Source organism: Brienomyrus brachyistius, chromosome 11 (genome assembly GCF_023856365.1).
Source record: "Brienomyrus brachyistius isolate T26 chromosome 11, BBRACH_0.4, whole genome shotgun sequence".
In the NCBI taxonomy this organism is placed as follows: Eukaryota; Metazoa; Chordata; class Actinopteri; order Osteoglossiformes; family Mormyridae; genus Brienomyrus; species Brienomyrus brachyistius.
In genome coordinates this window covers 23,620,412-23,642,019 of record NC_064543.1, presented here as the reverse complement: position 1 = coordinate 23,642,019, position 21,608 = coordinate 23,620,412, and the positions used below count along the sequence as shown (strand labels likewise).

At 39.3% G+C, this 21,608-nt stretch overlaps 1 protein-coding gene across 1 annotated transcript in view; it reads right to left on the bottom strand.

The window, feature by feature from the left end:
- LOC125704245 (protein kinase C-binding protein NELL1-like) overlaps positions 1–21,608 on the bottom strand; it is a 221,712-nt gene that overhangs the window by 175,369 nt on the left and 24,735 nt on the right. Inside the window, exons 3-4 of the mRNA XM_048969665.1 lie at positions 10,433–10,583; positions 6,841–7,011 (exon numbers count right to left, since the gene is read on the bottom strand). Coding sequence (XP_048825622.1) covers positions 6,841–7,011; positions 10,433–10,583 — 322 coding nt within the window. The remainder of the gene's footprint in view (positions 1–6,840; positions 7,012–10,432; positions 10,584–21,608) is intronic.

The following is a 21,608-nucleotide window of genomic DNA, read 5'->3' as shown; positions in this document are numbered from 1 at the left end:
TCAATCTCCTTTGCTTGAGACTGAACAGATTTAGCTCAAGTAACCGTTCCTCGTATGACATTCCTCTAAGACCAGGAATCATTTTTGTGGCCCTACGCTGCACCTTTTCTAAGGCCACAATGTCCTTTTTAAGATATGGTGACCAAACCTGCACACAATATTCTAGGTGAGGTCTCACCAAGGAATTGTATAATCTTAGCATTACCTCCCTTGACTTAAACTCCACACACCTGGAGATATACCCCAACATCCTATTGGCCTTTTTTATTGCTTCCCCACACTGGCGAGAATGGGACATGGAAGCATCAACATACACACCAAGGTCTTTCTCATGATCAGCTACCTTTATTTCAGTGACACCCATGAAATACCTGTACTTTATATTTCTGCTCCCTAGATGGAGTACCTTACATTTATCGACGTTAAATTTCATCTGCCAGGTATCGGCCCAGTCACTAATTAAATCAAGATCCCGCTGTAGCTGCTGAGCCACTAATTCAGTATCTGCTACACCACCCACCTTGGTGTCATCTGCAAATTTCACCAGTTTACTGTATATATTGGTATCCATATCATTTATGTAAATTAGGAACAATAGTGGTCCTAAAATCGAACCCTGCGGTACCCCACTATGAACGCAAGCCCACTGTGACATTGTGCCTCTTATAACTACTCGCTGTTTCCTATCTGTTAACCAGTTATCAATCCAGGTCGCTACGGTACCTAAAATACCAGTCGCTTTGAGTTTAAGTAGGAGCCTCTTGTGGGGGACAACATCAAAAGCCTTTTGGAAATCTAAGTAGATGACATCATAGGCCTTCTTATCATCAACTTCCTGAGTAGCTTCCTCAAAAAACTCCAACAGATTTGTTAAACAGGATCTACCTCTTCTAAATCCATGCTGGCTATCCCGCAAAATGTTATTGGAGTCCAGGTAATCTATCATTTTCTCTTTGATTATAGCCTCCATAACTTTACCAGTTATACAAGTTAGACTGATTGGCCTATAGTTAGACAAATTACTTCTATCCCCTTTTTTGAAAATAGGCGTTATGAAGGCGTGCTTCCAATCAGAAGGTACCACACCTTCAGATAAGGATTTTTGAAACAGTAAAGTTAAGGGTCGGCAAATAATATCCCTCATCTCTTTTAACACTATAGGTAAGATGCCATCAGGGCCCTGTGATTTATTTATTTTGAGCTTAGCTAGGCTTTGCAAAACATCTGCTTCAGTTATATATATATATTAGCTATAGACAATGCTGGATAGGTAATAACTGGTAAATTACTAAGGTCCTCAACAGTGAATACCCGTGCAAAACTATCATTGAACTCATTTGCTATATCAATGTCGTTTACTATTATAAGACCCTTACTATCCTGCAGATTAGTAATTTCAGGTTTTAGAGCTCTTTTAGAGTTAAAATACTGGAAGAAACTTTTAACGTCATCCTTAGCTTCCAATGCAACCATCCTTTCGACATTTCTTTTAGCTCGTCTAATATCATTTTTTAACTCAGCCTGTAGACTTAGATATTCCTGCTTAATTCTGTCATCATCAGTTATTTTCCATTGCTGGAACAAAGCCCTTTTCCTCCTTACTTTATGCTTTATTTCCCTAGTAAACCACCTAGGTTGCAATATCCTAGATTTATTCTTGCTGGAAACAGGTATGAAGTCCTCTTGCACTTGCAATAATGTGCTTTTAAAAAATTCCCAGGCCTCTTCAACAGTTTTGTTATTTAACTCCATCCAGTTCACAGTTTCTAGTTTTAGTCTCATACACTTAAAGTCAGCCTTCCTAACATTATATATTTTTGATTTGGACTTAGCTCTTCGAACACTAAACTTAACCTCAAATTTGACCATGTTATGATCGCTACTGTCAAGTGGTTCTAAAACGTCTAATTTACCAATCCTGTCCTGGTTATTAGAGAGAACAAGATCAAGAATGGCATCTCCCCTGGTAGGGGTGTTAACAAACTGAGTAAAAAAACAATCCTGTACTAATTCCACCATTTCCAGTTCATTTTCTGAAGAGCCAGTGACAATGTCCCACTGCATTCCTGGTAGATTAAAATCACCCATAACTACCACATCATTTTTATTGCTCATAGTCCTAATCTCACTGTATAACAATCTGCTTTCCTCAGCAGCTATATTAGGTGTTCTGTAACAAACACCGACAATTAGGCTATTTGAGTTTTTAGCATCTAATTTTACCCATATTGCTTCCGTAGTTTTATTTATATCAGTAAGTTCCCTTGCCTGCAAGTTTTCCTTTACATATACTGCAACACCACCTCCCTTTTTTCCTATACGATCCTTACGGAACAACGTGTAACCATCCATATTATATTCTTGTCCATCCTTTTCACTCAACCACGTTTCAGTTATTCCTATAATATCATAAGAGTCCGATGAGATAAAAGCCTCTAAATCATGAATTTTATTCCTAATACTTCTGGCGTTTAAATACAGACAACAAAGGGTAGGCCTATTACGGTGCCCACTTACAATATGATTATTTGGGGCTTTCCGTTTCCCCCCACTGACATAGTTAACTAACCTCCCTGCCCCCCCAGTCCCTAGTTTAAACATTCCTCAACGACTCTACACATACGCCTCCCCAATACACTGGTTCCCCTCTGGTTCAGGTGCAACCCATCCGGCTTGAACAGGTCCCACCTGTTCCAGAAGGTCCTCCAATGCCCCATAAACCTAAACCCCTCTTTCCTACACCATCCTTTTAGCCACGCATTTAATTTCCTTATCTCAGCTAACTTAGCCTGACTTGCACGTGGCACGGGGAGTATTTCAGAGAATACCACCGTGGACGTTCTGCTTCTAAGCTTATTGGCGACTTCTATAAATTTATCCTGCAGAACAGCCCTTCTACCCTTGCCTATGTCGTTGGTGCCAACATGCACCACGACAACTGGATCCACCCCAGCTGGGGCCAAAAGCTTATCCACACGATCTGGAAGGTCTCCTACCTGGGCACCAGGCAGGCAAGACACCGTACGGGACCCTCTATCACGCGTGCACACATAACTGTCTACTCCCCTAATAATGGAATCCCCCACTACCACAACCTCCCTCTTCCTGGGGGGAGGGGGCTCCTCAGTGCCCAAGGGCCCACCTGCCTCCCCAGTCCGTTCCGGCTCTAAAGCTGGAAGAACCTGAAACCTGTTCGACACAGTCACCTCAGGTGATGCCGCCTCTGCAACGTGTGTACGCCCCTTCCTGCGTCTACGACCTACGGTCACCCAGCTCTCTCGACCTCTCTGCTCTTCATTCTCCCCCCTCCCGGCTAGTGGCGTACACACCTTCTCCCTAAAAGGCGTATTAACTTGCTCCTCTAACTCACTGTTGCATTGGATGAGAGCCAGTTGCTCCTCAAGGTCGCGAACCTTGACCATGAGCGAGTCCACTAGCTTACATCGCTCGCAGATGAAGTCCGACTGGACACTAACGTCCAGAAGGGCAAACATGTTGCAAACGCCACACTGAGCCGGCCCCATAATTAACTAACTCACTATGACCCCGTACTCCCAGCCCAGTAAATTTATATAGCGTATTTAACTTTAAAGATTAATTAGCGTACCGTTAAATGCAATAAAGTGCCGAGTACACTAAAATAAGTTACTTGGGTTGAAACGGAACTTAATTATTATTTTTATTTAAAATTTTAAATCCGATAAATTTACTACTACTTACCAAAAGAACTTCTGCCTGAACCAAGTATGAACTAAAAACAAAACGAAATCGAAATTTCGCATATGGAAAATTATAACTATGGTAAATTCTTTCGTACTTGCTTACTTTGCCATGCGGTAACCAGTCTGCTTCCAGCTAGCTACCTGAGGCTAATGCTGCAAGCACAGAAAACATGAAGGGAAAAAGAAAGTCTCTCAATGACAAATATGGACTCATCAATTTTTATAATAAACTAACAAAACGAGCCAATGAGATGCAGTAGCGAAACTACAATAAACTATGTTTTATGTACAGTATTATACTGTATTATAGCGTATTAGAATTATACACCGTTCAGGAATTTAATTTGTACAGTACTGTAATTTGAAAGGCGTTTGAAACAGCTGTAGTGTATTTTGAAATCGTCAAAAAATTAGTTTTTCCAAATTGTTCACACACATTTTCTGAAAGCATGCCACATATTGTCATAACTCTACACACAAATCAAAAAACACACACACACAACGGGCAAAAGTCTTCAATTCTCTTGCAAAATAAAACTTTACGTTCAAAACAATGTAATTTCTTCAGAAAATGGTATTTTGTTTTCAAATGACACACACAAACCATCATATGAATAGAAATTTATAAGAAAAAGTTGATCACTGATGTGCTTAATGTAAAAGACTATGGCCACTTCTTCTCCATTCATTTTAATGACTTACTATAAGCCTTTTTTGTTTTTATATTTATATTCTACTGTATTTTTCCCACAAAAACAATATACATTGTTCATCCCAACACGAAGTTGCACATACCGTGCAGAAGGATTTACTGAATAGTTACAGTAAAAAAAAAAAAAAAACAACTATGCTGCATCGGTCTGGCCACAGCCCCTCATCCACATCACAAGCAATGTTTGCCCTGGCCAAGCAGCCTATCATGACGAATCCAGACATGAAAAGCATCAACTGCCATATCTTCACATGCATCTTCCATAGCTTGGAGAAGGCGTATACTGTACGTATGTACGTACGGATTTCGGTCATACACTTTCCATCTCCAGGCAGAAAAAATTCCTCAATAGGATTGAGAAATGAAGAATATGGAGGGAGATAAACAACAAAAAAATGGGGGTTGGCAGTGAAACAGCTACGAACCAGAGCAGCCCGGTGGAAACTTACATTGTTCCAAATGACAACATACCTGAGCTGCTCTGGACCATCTATCTGATCTGCTGGAATGAGTGTGTTGTGTAGGATTTCCAGGAATGTGATCAGATGGGCAGTGTTGTAGGGGCCAAGGGTAGCATGGTGATGGATGACACCTTGGTTGGTAATTGCTGCACACATTGTGACGTTCCCACCACGCTGGCCAGGGACTTCAACACTTCAACTCTCTTTGCCCAGCCTCCCTCATTGTTAGACCATGGTTAACCACATGGTCAACCAAAGTGTCTTTGATCTCATGAGAGATTACGTTCCTTGGCCCTCCTAGTCCTCGTCCTCCCTGTCCTCCTCCTCTTACTCTCACTCCTTTGGCTCTGCCTCTGTTTCCAACATTGGCATCCATTGCTCCAAAACAGAAGAGCTCACCTGTTGGCCTTTTATAAAGCTCTGATTTCTAAATTGCAATTATGCGTGACAGGTGTTTACCCATGTGATGAGTTAGTATGCAAAGTAGGGCAACTGACTTTACAATTTTGAATGACAGTGTGTTCCTTGTGAAAACAAGAGATTTTCTTCATGAAAATTGTGCCAAATGTAGAGAATTATGTGTAGTATTTTGAAAAAAGTGTGTTTTAAAACTGTAATTTGAGTGTAAAGCAGGAATTGTGCTTGTAGTTTACCGGAATTGGTTCAGGGGGTTGGAGCACCAGTTACATGTTGTAGTCATTGTGTCTCAAGTACAAGTAACTGTGCGTAAACAACTAAGAAAAACTGTAAATGAACAGCGACGCTGTCCATTTTATTACCCTATATGTTCATGAAATAAATATGCAAATGTAAATTAGATTATAATCTGCCGGAAACAAAGGGAAAAATAAATTAAAAAAAAATTGATGATCATCTGCGTATAGTAATCACTTTCAGCCAGACAGTGATTACTATAATCGGTTTATTTTGTTTGCAAGAAATGCAAACTATTTTCTGCTTTTTTAGGGAACTTTTCATTAAAGCTAAAATTTTCATAAGCCATTTTCATTTAAAGTGATTTGTGCTTTGATTTCATTTTGAAATATTCAATGAATAACCATAAATGGTTCATCTGTGTCTGTTTCCTTCAATTGTTTTTAAATCATAAGGATATAGTCTTTCATTACAAAAAGTATCCCAGTTTTAATAGCTGAGAAAAAACAAACAAAATAATCATCTATTAATCGTAATCAAAGTAAAATGTTAAATTAATCATGATATTGATTTGAGGTTATAATGCCTAGCCCTACCCAGTACACATTTATCCACTTGAATATCTCTTCATTGACAAAACCAACTTCATGACAGTTGTTAGGTTGACCATATTTTACTTTACCAAAAAGAGAGGACACAATGCAAATGTGCTCACAGAAAGTATTCTGACTGCAAAAAGCAAATATGAACATGAAACAAAGCGGAATCCTGGACATTTCAGCCATTTTTAGGTCCCAAAAAAGAAGACAAGTCTCGAAAAAAGAGGACGTGTGGTCACCCTGAATTTGCTGACATGGGTTTAGGTCACCTTGGGCACTGAACAAGTTTCAACCAATTCCAACCTAGTCCCAACCAACTGTAAAAATGAAAATTAATTTATTTGCCTACCTGTCAATTACACATTTCAGTTATCTTACACTGTAACTTCAAAATGTTTGCACATTTACACAAAGTACACAAAATGGTGCTTTATGACCACGACTTTTTCATAGAAACTCAATATGTACTGGATCACTTCAGCAAACCCTGATGGCTGTGTACTGTAATTTTCTAACATCAGGTCGAAATGATCCAGTAGATGGCTGGTTCAGACTAAATATACGACATAGTAACAGGTACCTAAATTTACTATACACGCAATGTGTTGTCAAACAAACAACTTCTTGTTTTTCCTTTAAAATTAATTGGAGCACATAGACACCACCTGGTGGCAAGAAGACACGCGGATTACCTGTTACAGTCGACATGGAGCTGCAGGTGGGAGGCACTGATGGACAGCGCGATCTTGTGCCACTGGCCATCCGCCAGCCTGTAGGGGAAGGTCTCAGAGCGAGGTTTCCCTCTGAAGCGGTAGCGGTATCGGATTTCCTCCCGCAGACCACTGCTCTCCACCTCAAAGTAGCTGAGGACAAACGGGACAGCAAAGCACATGTGTGGTTTTCTTCCTGTCTTACGCATTTCATAAAAAAATTGTGTGAATTGACCAAAGTTAAAGTGACAGAGTGCAAACTACCTTGATAGTGTTTAATCAACACTGGCCCTATACAACACAGCACAATAATAAGACTACCATGCAAACCCAAGGCCCAGACGGAAATCCAGAAAGACAATGACAGTATCACAAACAAAACACTAACAGAAAACGAGGGAGCTTTAATGAAGCAAAATGGAAATTGAGAAAGCTCTTCATATTCCAGAACAGCATCATGTGTCAAGGAGACTGTCAGCGCCCAATAAAAACAACATATTGACTGCAGCTTAACGAAATGGGGCCAGTGACACCAGGTCAGGGGACACCGGTACATGCACATCATTAGCGCTTCATGGCTCTAATAAACAAAAAGGCAAAGGAGAGGCAGGGCTTAATGAAGGAACAGCACTCAGCCACAGGCCCAAGTCTTCCAGGCCGCATCTGTATTTTCCGTACTTATGATGCTTGAAGAAATACTGAAGCCACGTCCCACTGTCGAGAAGTTAAAAATCTCCAGAATTAACATAAGCCTTTCAAAGGTTAAAGTCACGTACTGAAATGAAAAGAACAGTACATTGCAAGCTTGGCGTTTCTTACACACACACACACACACACACACACACACACATACACAGGTTTGTAATTATATCTTTATGTGGACTCTCCATTCATTACAATCCCAACATGACAACCTAAACCATAAGTAACCAAACAAAATGTGAAAGTTTTGGCACTTCTTGATTTTTTGATCGTATTCACAGATCTTTGTGGGGATCTGAGAAACGGTCCCCACAATGTCAAATTAATAGGTTTTATTACATTGTGGAGACATTTGGGGCCCACAATATGATATAAACAGAATCCACGCACACACCACAAAATTCACTTCCATCATTTAAACTAAAGAATATGACACTGAATATTACACATTTCTGTTTTACCATCTCACAATGACCTTAGTTCGTCCCCAGCTCCCACAACTTTTATCTTATTTATTTTAACTCTTCACAGCAACAGACTTCCTTAAAAAGTTGCATTATTACCAAAGTCTGTCATTTCTATAAATAACAAAGCCTTTAATAAGAAAGTAATAACCAATATTTAAAAAAATCTTTATTAAGTCAAGACCCCAAGGACTATTGCATTTTCTGTTTTCAATCAAAACCAGCCATGTAAATATTAATTTATAACCATGTAAGGATTAATTTACATTTACTAATTTCACGGGCGCCTCCATCCAATGAGACTTCAATAAAAGGATAAAGGCCTAAACTCCAAGAATCTCAATGTTTTTCTTTTTTACATTTCAAAAAGAACTTCTTTTAATAATCAAATCAGCACTGACATTTTCCAGTAGGTGGCCCGCCTGTCTACCCAGAGCCACCAGATAAAAAGGACCATACTGTACAGTGTTACTATTATAACTTAGCAAACAGTAGAAACAGGATTAACCAAAGGTGCACTATAACCTTAGAGGGGAGCAAAACTGCTTAGTAAGTCCGTGTGCATCAGAACATCCCTGAGCGAATACAACCCGCAGCAAAGGGCATCCGAGGCTCTCGGAAAATGTGTGCCACTATCTCCCAAATAAAAAGTGATATCTATGCCTATTCTCATACAAAACTTATACTAACTAATTTAAAAATGGAGGAAAAAAATTAATATTTTATATGCAGTGCCACAAATTCACTGTTATTCTGAAGTAGGCATTTTCTCATCTTATTTCAATGCATGTGGATCATAGTCAGTGACTGATAGTTCCCAACTTTTGGGAAGCTGAGGATTAAAAGCCAGCAAGGGGCTTTTTTTTTTACATAATATGTCATTTCAGATGGAGCTCGAAGAGATGACTGACAGCACTATACCTGACACATACTCAGCATGGGTTGTTACTGAGGTAAAAAAAAAAAAATCTGCAATCTACATAAATTCTTCTTGAAATAAATTTTTGATAGAAAATAAAAAAGAAACAAACGGCCAATCCTCTGATCTGGTAACAGCGAATGTAATCCAAAAACCACTGAAAAGCATCACATATTCTATTAATGGTTTGGAATAAGAAATATCGTTTTGGAAAGCAGAAAGTCAAGAAAGTAAGAAAGTCAAGAGAATGTGTAGACCTACTTTAATTACTTCACTTTAAAATTCTGACCTTTTAGTTTTGTATATTATCTTTAAAGCTGTAAAATTACATAATAAGTAATGATGGGTTTGCTTTTTACCCCGAACAGAATGTCACAATGTGTGAGAGAGCTGTGTGCATGTCGGGCTGACGGCACCATTCGTTTCTGTCTGCGGAGACGGCTTTCAATCCCAGTCATTAAGATGCATGATGGTTATTAATCTCTCTTTAAACAACATAGAGCGCCACTACTGGGGAAGACTGCTAAATTAGAGCCATTAAGGAAACAATTCAATCAGGTGTTTAAGTGACTAGCCAGAATGCACAATGCACAACCCCTGAAGCATGACGATCAGTTATTTGTAAACCTTTGAATAGTTCACTTCTTAACCTGGCTCCTTTTATGGGATTTATTTTTTTTTCTATCAATAACAAAGAAAAAGCTATAATTAAGCCTTCAGTATAAAACATTATTCACCCTTTGGGGGTATGTACTGATAAGACCTTGCTAAGAAGGGCATGAAATATGGATCAGGATAAAGGTGCTGCATTAACACTAGCAGAAAGGTGCATGCTTCACATTTTTGTTTGCTTCCTAATTTATTTGTGATAATGGTACTTTCTACCTACCCTGTTGAATTCTTACACTCTCCAGGTCCCCATTAGTCTTTTCTGGGCCAAAAGAAGCTTGGTATTAACCAATCAAAGCACCCACATTGTTTACAACTGGGTCATACCAGAGTACCAATTATCTCCTGCTGTAATGCAACTAAATCCTTGTTTACACAGGTGAGAATTTCATTAAATGCAGAGAAAAAAGGGGGTTTTAAAAATGATCTTTCTAACATCACACATGATCCAGCATAAAAAGGCAATTTATTTACAAATACTCTATAACAGAAACCGTTTACAGGACAAAAACAAGCAAGTTCCAGTGCTGTCGGTGCACCAACTGTTATTGTGGGAAACCCAAGACAGGATAAAAATCAGAATCCAATTGCTATTTCCCCTGCAGGTCTTCGTGAAGGACAAAATCAGAGAATTAGGTCCACTGTTACTGATTGTTTTATACCATGCTGACCTAAAAACTATCAATCAGATCTCCTCCAGTAGATATAATTTATTTATAAACCAATTAGATAAAAAGTCAGTATTCCAACACAATACCATTTACGTTTCAATATGCATGTTCAAAAGGTGAGAGATAAAATAAGAATGCAGATAAATTACCTGTGCTCAGACTCGTGGATGGAGAATATTACTCCAGACGTTGAAGACCTCTGCTGAACTGAGGCCAGGAAGGTGAATTCATTTTTACCTCTGAACAGCTGAACCAACTTCTGTGTGATGTGTGCTGGTGCGTGAATTACTCTATCCACATCTAAAAAATTAAAAAGGTCACAAGTCAAGATACAACAATTAAGGCAGACATCTCACAAAATAAAATAAATGAACAACATTGTTTATCTTCACATTAACATTCATAATAGAAATAATAAAAAAAAAACTTCAGGAAAAGTCTACTTTATTTAAACTAAATTTCCCCAGAAAAACCTTTGAAAACTAGAATGGCGGGACTGTCGAAACAACAGCTTAGTGAGCCCTGTCACCTCCTCCGCCCATCTAATCCTTACCCATCCAGCACTCACCAAATTGTACAATTTCTAGGTGGATCAACTGCAAATGTGAAATGCAGAATGCTCTGGCTATGTCCTATATTATATTGTACAAACAAGTTTAATGTTCCCAGAAATACTAAATCAAGCTAAAGTAATCCCCAAAAAGTGCACACGATTTACTTTTTTTCTGCTATCAATTAGATATTTCGGGCTGTACAAAATTTTTTTTATTTAATTAAATGTAACGTTTTGGCTATTTGTGTTGTTCCCTAAAGAAAACGTGACTGCAGAATAGTGAAGTGAGAAAATATTATATATTTTATGGTAGTAAATTTATTTCCTTAAGTCTTTGTAATGTACAATATGTTGTCCATTTCAAACTGCTGTTATTCTGCTAAACCTGGCACGTGTGCAAAGAAAGCTTCAATTAATTCTATGAACTTAGGTGCTATGGTCATCTAATTCTTAATACTACTCATGAAAGTTAAAATACAGTACAGGTTTTCCCCATTATCCGAAAGCAGAGCATTCCTATGAATCCTTTTATAAGCCAAAATGGCATAAAGAAGCAATTACCATTAATTTACATGGGGAAAAAAACTGTGTGTTCCCAGACCGAAAAAATAACCAACAAAATTATACCAAAAAAATACAAAAAAAATGTAAAATAGCACTAAAATATAGTTGAAAGTAAGAATGATAACACAGCTTATTTGAACTAGAAATAATATACAGTCTATACAGTGTAAGAACTGTATAGAGTGTAAGTACACAAACATAGAAATCATAGCATATTACACACCTAGGTTATACGGTATAGCCTAAATAATTATAAAACGTACAGTATAGTAGATACAAAAATGAGTAATATAGTTGTTATTATGTACTGTGAATAATAGTGTGCTACACTTTCACGCAACTAGCAGCTCAGTAGGTTAGTTGTCACATGCATCTCCACAATCGCATGAGGCAATGCACTATAACGTTATAACAGCACAACATTCTGAGGCAACAGAAAATTTTCAGTAATATTATAATCTTACAGAACTACCATAGCATACTGTATGCGGTCCATCCTTAACTGAAATGTCATTAACTGCATAACTGCATATCTATAAATGGCTCGCTGATAAACAAACAGTAAATGCTATTTTAACTTTTCTCAGATTTTTGTAACAACAAAAATCCTCTTCGGATTTCTTTGTTAGCGAAAACAGGTGTTAATGTAAGTCTTTCATAAAAGAAATGCAGCATAAACTGAACATTCGTAGAACGTAGAAAGGGATATCTTTATATGCATACATTTTTGAGCCCATATTTTTATATTCTGCCAAGTTTGGGGGTCATAGTGGTTTGAATAAGGTGATTTACATTTTTCCACTGGAAGTCCTGCTTGAATTTCACAGACCAGTGCCAAAACATTCTCATTCTCAGAATCAGCAGCATAGACAAGACAAGACAGCAATTTACATGGCATGGTCATTGTGAGTGAGGTATTAACGAAACACATGTGCCTCGAGGGAAATACTATACAGTTGCTATGCTTGTTATTTACAAAAGAAAATATGCAGAGGCACTCATTTAACAGAATAACATATACTAGCTACCTGCACAGTTAACAATCTGGCCCCATGGTGTCACACTGCCCCCACCAGAGGGGTTAGTCATCCCTGGTGACCTCCAAATGTACCCGTCACGATATGCACTGCTCACAGACCGTAGGGTGGAGGCTCTGGGACACCATTAGCTGCAGCAATTGCTGGCCGCCATTCAGGGGCCATTGGTGCCAGTATAGTAGCCCATCTTGCTCCTCAATGCCCCCCACTGTCAATTTAGGGCCTATGGTCACCACACCACCTGCAACCAATTCCTGATTCAGGTCAGCACTGGGTTGATTGCTCCCCCTGCAGCCATTAGCGATCGATGGTCTCCAGTTCCTTCACGTCAATGTCCTCCTGTTCTGCTGCTGCTGTAACCCACCTCCGGTTGTGCTCTCTAACACAGCAGCAATAATGGCAATTGCCCTTCTCACAGGGGAGGCAAGAGACAGCATCCACTTTACTGTGGGGCTTGGGACAAATCAAGGGCCGGCTGGAGGGTGCTGGAACAGCTGGAAGTGAGGAGGTCCCTCTCATCATGGTCCACTGTAGTGCCCATCTTCCACTTTCAATCGGCATTTTGCCAGAGAGGCACTATGTCTGCAACAAGACGGAGGGTGGCCTTAGACATGTTTGCCCCCAGGTGACGCAGCAGGTCCAGCTTGATGGTGCAGTGATCACGAATGTTAGCCAGAAACACTTTCTGCTCTGTGGTCTGCCTGATCTTTGTGATGGCAGTGAACGATGCTAGCCAAAACCCCGTTACGTCCCATCCTGTTGGGGCTGGCTGGTTAGTGCCCAGTAGGGCACCAGACTGGTGGACCCTCCACCTCACAATCCACAAAGTAGCTGAGATCATGGCTCAGCTGACCCACTGTGATGGTACGAGTGACCTTCCTCTACCAGCACCAGCTACTTGGAGCTTTCTCAGTGGCTGTACTAGGATGTGGCAGGGTGCAGCAGCAAAATAGCTGCAGGCAATCTGTCGAGCTTCGCTGTAGCAGTAGCAGGGTCCATCAGCTCATTGGCTTTGACGCTAGTCATTCCCAAAGTCTCCTTCATTTTCATCTGTGCCTTTGGTGTCACCGGCATGGCTTTGCGTGGGTGGTTAACGTCATCTGGATCACTCGGGAAGTGAGGGTAGTCTTGCCATTCACACAGAAGTACCCAAGTACACCAAGCACCCAGAGTTTCACCCAAAATCTCCCTTCACACTACTTCTTCGTGTTAGTCACTGACAGAACTTCTGGCATAGTTCTGCGGTTCCACAGGCGTCAGGCTGAGCAAGTTCTGATGTGCCTCTCCTTCCAGTGCCAGCGCCAGGTGGAGTAGCGTCTCCAGGTCGCTCTAGCCATTGTGCCATGAGGCAAGGCACACTTGAGCGAGGTAAGACTCCAGCAGCTCCTTCCTGCTGTATCGGGGAAGGTTCAAGGCAGTCTTCATCACCAGTGGAACCGATGCACACTCTCTGGGCTGGAACTGAAAGCGTGGCAAGCAAAGCAATCTAGGTCCATTGAGTTGTCCCAGGAAGGCCCATTGCTTGGTTCCTAGGGTCTCCTGTTAGCTTACTTCTGCTTGTCTTGCACCGTCTTTGCATCTTAGTCTGTTGTAGCTCTCAGATCAGGTAATCAATCTCATCTTCAACTCCTCATCCTGCTTCTGAGACCAATATGGCGAGCTCATGAAAGCGGGTGTTTTCAATGAGGTGATTGATACTTTTTCACCAGAATTTGCACTTTTATTTGACAGACTGTCACACCCTGCATGCCTGCCTCTGTTCTTCCCCCAGTGTGGTGAGCCACACCTGTTGCTAATTTTCTTACCTCTTGTTTCACCTCGTGTTATTCACACAAGATGCCTCTTGTTTGCTCATCATCAGTGATCTATATGAGTGCCTCCCAGTTCTGGGCTCCCCAGTCCGGTCACTGAGTGTGTTCTACAGTTATTTCCTTTAGCAGTTTTGTCTTGTGTTTGACCGCATCAACTTTTGTTTACCCTATTCCCATTCCTTAATAAACCTCCCCTCTTTGGTTTACCCTCATTCATGCTCCTGCCTCCTTCATTGTTGGAATGTGACATAGACCAATGTCAAACACTCAAACCGGCAGTGTAGATAAGGCAGGATAAACTATTTACATGGCACACACTCAGGGTGACACATTAACGAAACATGTGCACTTACAGAGGAACAGTACACAGTTGCCATGCTTATTATTTATTACATAAAATATGTGGGGCATACATTAAACAGAATAATAAACTAGCGGTGCTAGGCAAGGCATTCTGATAAGATGCATAATTAATTAATGAACTGACCAGCCCCACAGCATTTACAAATTTTTTCTCCTGTACTTTTTTAATAGATAAATACTCTTTGTGGTTATTTAGCTACCATTTACATATTTACGTGTCAGGTATTATTTTATAAATTTATCTTTTATTTTAATGAATAGCTTGTGCAGCTTTACATTATGATTTTATTATATTATGATTTGATCTATATTGCAAGGCAAACATAACAAAAGTCAAAATAGCATTGTAGCAGGAAAGCACACCTATAGTTTCCTTGGTTGTCAGAGTTTTCATTCCCACTGTGTCTGTGAGACAGACAGGCTCAACATTCCAGTAGACGTGAAGAAGGTTATGCAGGAGACACTGGGAATGGCCAAGAACCAGCCATGTAGAGAGCAGAAGCAACTTTCTAATGCCAGAGATGACTGTCAACTTATCAAGCGCTACCACAATTAGTCGACTTAGTCGATGACATCGATGCTGAAAATGCATCCACGTCAATATTTTAAATTCAAAATCTTTTTAAAATTATTATTTTAACGAAATTGCCTTTATGATTTCTAAAACACTTTGTACACTGTGCAAAGTTTTGATGGCATACTACATGGATACAAGCGCTATGTATGATCACGTGAAGAGGAAACGCACAGGAGTTATTCTGGATGATGGACTGTAGGCAAAACCACCATGTTGTCAATTCATGTTTAATAATTACCATTAATACAGAGATTTTTAATATCTTTTGTCCTTGTAACTGCTAAATATATACATTATTAAAACTATAAAGTTGTCTACCTATTCATTTTCAAAAGCCTGGAGTTTGTAAAATATATATATATATAATTTATTCAGGAGCATATCAATAAATTGAAAAATTCATGAAACTTTTTAATTTTTTTCAAAGCAGTAAGTGCTTAAGATTAATTATCAATAAAAAAGTCTCTAGCTTGACTTTATTAAAAACTTCAGTCTTCGATAAGCAAAATGACAAATACTCCAAAGAGAGTTAAAAGAAGGACAATAACAATACGAATAGTAAAAGTTTTACATACAGGATATACAGGAAGATCTTCCCCTGTAAGTTTAAGCTTGTGGGTCAATGTTAGAGAAATATGTACTTTTTTTATTGTCATTTTGCTAGACGCTTGGAAACAACACCCTGCAGCAGCTTGATCTTAATTTAGCAATAACACGTCTCAAGAACTGTCGCTTGAATATTTCCACCCTATACATGGTGACAAACAATGTTCAATGTCCGTTGCATATCCTGTTTGTGTACCTCAATAAAAGACACTGCGAGGGGAGTTCCTCTTTCGAAGTTGGCCGAGTTCGACTGAGAGGCTGACACCTCGAGGTCAGGACCGGGCTTCCCTTGCAGCAAGTAAAAAGTCATCACAGCTGTCTGTGTTGTTCTGTGTTCAGAGACTGGTTTGTTTCCAGCTCATCTTCAGAAGAAGATAACCCTAACAGTCAGTTTGGTATAACCAATACAATACCTTGTATAGATGACCTGGGGGGTATTCCATGAAGCAGGATTAAGGAAAAGTCTCACTTATTTCGACAAGTATGGCTCATTAAAGTGGAATCTCCATTCCATCAAAATGTCTTAAATAAATTCCCACTGAGTTACCATGGTAACTTACGCATGTGAACAAGTCTGCTCCGGACCAGGTTAAATGTCTCGCTTAGTGAAGCGGCGTCTCAACGAACGTCCGACGTGTGGGAACAGAGTCCCAAAAGATCTTTCCGTCGGACGAAATTCCATGATCTTACTACTCATGTCATGTAATCAATGTAATAAAGCCTATAAAAATCACATCTCAGCAATCCAATTATTCCAAAATAAAAACAAAGTGTACCTATAATACAAAGGTCAAATATAAAATGCAATGACTGAAACTGAAAAAAAACCCCAAATCTGTTAATATGAACAATAATATATATTTATATTTTGTTTCGTCACAGTCTACTTTGAAAGTTCATTAGTAAAAAGCAAAGACGAAAAACAGTTATTTACGCAGAACATTTCACACATTTCACTCCCTGGCTTTATTTATGGCCACTGTATTGCCTTTTTTAGCGATTATATCTTTGTGTTCTTCATAGATCGTTCACTCGTTCATCAATTCATTTGGGCTTCTTAAATATGTGAGGCTATGCAAGTCTGTCTTGTACGAACCTTCATTAGTTACAGTTGAACTCCGTTAGTGGAATGACTTGAGGCTAAGTTTAGAGATGGCGCTAGATTGAGTCTGACTTTTTCGAGAAAATCTGGCTTTCTGTGTCTACTTTAATGGAATACCCCCCTGGTCTCAACAGTTTTAAAATTGACTACTGCTCCATTATTAACAACCAGGTAATTTCATAGACTTCGTTATGCATGCAATTTGCCACATTTGCATTACATTCCCATTCAGTACCAATCTGAGGTCTGATGATAGTAGTAAAAACTTCTGTGGGAGTGCCTAGAGAGTGACCATGTCTGTTTGGTCATTACCAGGCACACTACAATGACCTGGGACTGAACAGAAATGAATATTAAAATTCTGTTTATTAAGGATAGTGAGCTTAGTTAAAATCTTTACAACTGCTGGATGTTTTTAAAGCTACAAGTGTTTGTAGGCTAGATTTGGAATTAAAAAAAATATTCAGGCTTTAAATATAATGCCAAAACGGCACAGGCTACAGCCATAAAAATTAATCTGTAAAAAATTATCCTGGTATATGAATACCAATGCACTGGTGTTTAACACAACTGTGGCAGAGACAAAGTCGTCAAACTTTGAACCGTCTGTGTACTGGGACATGGAATGGATTTTAACATCCAAAAATAGGTCAAGGTAACTGTTTGGGTGAGTCTGAAACTTTTTGTTCTTTGATAGCTTCAGTATGATGTTTGGTTTCTTTAGGTCCCAGGATGAGATCCTGCAGATGTGTGCCTGGTCCTGGATGTTCAGGTCGAAATTTAGGTGTTTTAGATGAGATCTGATCATTAGTTCCAAAGGATTAATTAACTTAGACCTGGACTCCATGAACTTGAATATTTTAGGCAGTGTAGGAAATTTCAAAAATATTTCGGAGGCAACTTTTTTTAAATATAGGCATTTACAATATTTTGTATACACATTTTAAAAATAGTAATGCTTTAAACAAAGTTTTTGTTTTTATGTAAAATAAACCCAGATTAAAGTGGCAGTTCACCCCAAAACTGAAAACTGGTTTTAGAGCTATCTATCCATCTAGATTGTTCTGCTGGGAGATGCCTAGTTGTGGAGATATCAGCCATAGAAACATCAGGCGTCCCTCAAATATAGTGGAAGTTCCCTTTCAATTGTGTTCATATTTTTGCTTCTGTAACAGATGTAAATATATTTGCAACACTAATTTTTATGCTAAAGAGTAACAGATAAAATACTTCTGTGACGCAGGCTCATCTATGTTCATCTGTGTAAACCTGACAGAGTATCTCCTGCCCTGACTCTAAAATACCTATTAGATAAAAAGTTTGAAATAAAGATAATACCCTAAGACACAATTTATCCAAGTCTTCTAGTCTATACCATAATTCTAAGTTAATTCTAAGATAATTCTATACCTAATTCTAAAGGATGTTAGCCATCCTTTCCATGGTTTTACACAGATAACTAGTCAAGACTATTAAGCGGTAGTTTTTGACTCAATATGGTCTTTGTCAGGCTTGAGCACAAGTACCAATAGCACTTCTTGCCAGGAGGGAGGAACACATGGGCATCACTAGAACCCCTTTACTGGAGCATGTGCCCCAGTATTTATGTGCTCTGCCTCAGTAAAATCTCAGCTTTCAAAAATCATATGGGTAATGGGGGGTGGGGGGCCTGTGCCCAAGTAGAGCTTAATGTCTAGCAACGCCGCTGGTGGAATACTTACTGATAACTAAATACTAAATATTTAAGGACTACATACGCTCCTTTACTTACGAACGAGTTATGTTTCAAGTCATTATTCAATATCATTTTAAGGGTATAAGCAAGTACAAAGAACTAGGATGCTGGGAGTTCGCACGCTACGCTGCTGTGCGGCGGGAGTAGCGGCCGGAAGTCGTACTAGGCGGAATTGGCGTGCAGAAAAAAAAATTGATGGTGTGGACAGGGAACAGGAGCCTAACAAACACAATTTCCTGTACATTCGTATGTCTGAAAGTTTGTAAGTTGAAAGTTCGTAAGTAGAGGAGCGTCTATACTGATAAAGCAATATGAGGCAGATGTTTAAGGAATTGGTAATACTGTAGATCTTGTATGGCCCAGTCTGAAGGATCATTTGATTTCTTCAAAGACCCTAAAAGCTCCACCATGATAAAAGGCTGGTTATAGGGTTCCATGTTTTGAAAGTCGTTCTCCTTTTTTCCTGCAGACCTTGAAAAGGCAGGAATTCACAAAGCAAGTTCTCTCTACTTCAGTTCTTTTCAAATGTTTCGGCTAACTTCTCTATTTGTTGCTTTGTTCTAAGTAGCGTGCCCTGATGTTTAACGTGCCGGATTTGAAACATACTTTCCTTTCCCTTAATCTTACGAATCAGATTCCAGGCCTTTCATGCTGGGGTATGTGAGTTTAAGCTAGAATCACAGTGTCTCCAGCTCTGCTCTTCATTACATTAATGACTCTACAAGCGTGTACCTTATATATTTTGTACCTTGTGCAGTTTTCAGTTGTTCTGTGTCTAAAGAAAATCCTTTCTGCCTTTTTCCTAACCTGGATTGCCTTCTGGCATGCGTCCTTTGACCATGGGATATGCTTACCTTTTGAGTTTAGAGACAGTTTCATTGGCTATTGACATTAGAATATCAGTTAAGTGTTTTACTGGATCTCCAATATCTTGTTCTGTGCATAAATTCTCATAGAAAACGTTTTGAAGGCAAACTAGTCAACTTTTGTAAACTGCCATCACTCTGAGTGCTGTTTCTCAGCATCGCGCTCATGGGTTATGCTCAAGGGGTAATGGTCACTCCCACAGACATCTGCCTAGACTTTCAAAGTAAAGTCAAGTAGTAACTTAAGTTCACAGAGAGTAAGATCAATTGCTCAATATGTTCTGGGCCCTGAATAAAATCTGAAATTTAGCATTCAGCAAACACAAATTATGATTTTCAATACATTTTTCAACTGACTTACCCTTCGTATTCTAATTTTTCTTACCCCATAGTAAATTATGGCCTTTAAAGACTCCCATAAGAATAATGGGAGATGGGATAATGGGATGGCTGATTAGCAAGATTATCCAACTCTTGATGAGTCACAAACACATCAGGTGGAATGTAGAGAGAACAGATGGCTTTCTGTAAGGTGAGATGTACTGCTGTGGCCTATAAATTGCTGTTAATTGGATTGTGGCTATGAATTATAGCTCCTCTTATTAGGGTCATTTTACCAGCCACAGTACTGACTTAGACAAAGGTTAAGTTATACAACTAAATTCCTCCATCAATTTCAATTTCGTTGAGATCCCCACGATAAATCGGCGCCTAATACTGCTACTCATCATGGGGATCGTTAGATCCAATCACTTGGGGCTATAGCCCCGAGTTCTTTAATCCTTGCCCCGAGTTTTTTGGCCCTGACTCCCATCTTGCTTCAAAAAAAGGGTTAGCCCAAGGTAAACCTGACTTAGCCCCTGATCATTTCAATAAAAAATGGCCTTCTACTCATAAAATTTGCCAAATGGGGAGGCTAGCAACAAAAATAATATAATTAAGCAATAACATACGAAAAGGAGTGCAGTTGTACTCCAGTTTTTCATGGCTATTATCTTGTTGTAGGCACGAGGCTGCAGGGCTACGATAGAATCACAGCTGTAAGAACATAAGAACATAAGAAATTTACAAACGAGAGGAGGCCATTTGGCCCAGCAAGCTTGTTTGGGGAGAACTTAACTAATAGCTCAGAGTTGTTAAAATCTAGCTCTGATTTAAAGGAACCCAGGGTTTTAACTGGCGCTACACTAGCAGGAACATGCTGTGTAAAGAAGCGCTTCCTCAAATTCATTTGAAAATGTTCTCCTGCTGATTTCCACTTATGGCCACGAGTTCTAGTATTTCAACTAACACTGAAGTAGCCATTTGGCTGAACAGCATCCAGACCTGTTACAATCTTATATACCTGGATCATGTCCCCCTTAGTCCCCTTTGCTCGAGGCTGAACAAATTCAGCTCAGCTAATCTCTCCTCATACTACATTCCTCTAAGACCAGAAATCATTTTCGTAGGTCTACGTTGCACCTTTTCCAAGGCAGCAATGTCCTTCTTAAGATATGGTGTCCAAACCTGCACACAATATTCTAGGTGGGGTCTTACCAAGGAATTATATAATCATAGCATCACCACCCTTGGCTTAAACTCCACACATCTAGAGATGTAATCCAACATCCTACTGGCCTTTTTTATTGCTTCCCCACACTGGTGAGAGTGGGACATGTGATATATTAGAGTACAACCACATGACATCGAGTGTGTGATTGCTTTTAAAAAACAGTTAATTGAGTAGATAGCACTATAACAGATAATACTTTGCTTGATTATTTATTTAAACATTGAGTGGTCTCCACAAAAAAACAATAGTTTCCACCAGCCAACAGTTGACTATTTCAATCAACCCAAACACTTGCACTAGAAACTTATATAGCTGGAACCATTCAGTTTCATGGTTCTAAATGTGTAAGTTGCGAATATAATGAGCAACTATGTTTTTGCGAAACATGTCCTCACTCTGCTTTTATTTTTTAATTTCGCATCACAACTTTGCATCTTCCGTTTTCAAATGAACGGGGAACACGTACGTATGTTGCATCACTTATGTGAATTATATGTTTTTAGTACTAAAGTTAATATTTTCTGCCTTGAGCCCATATGCTCTGGGGTAGGCTCCT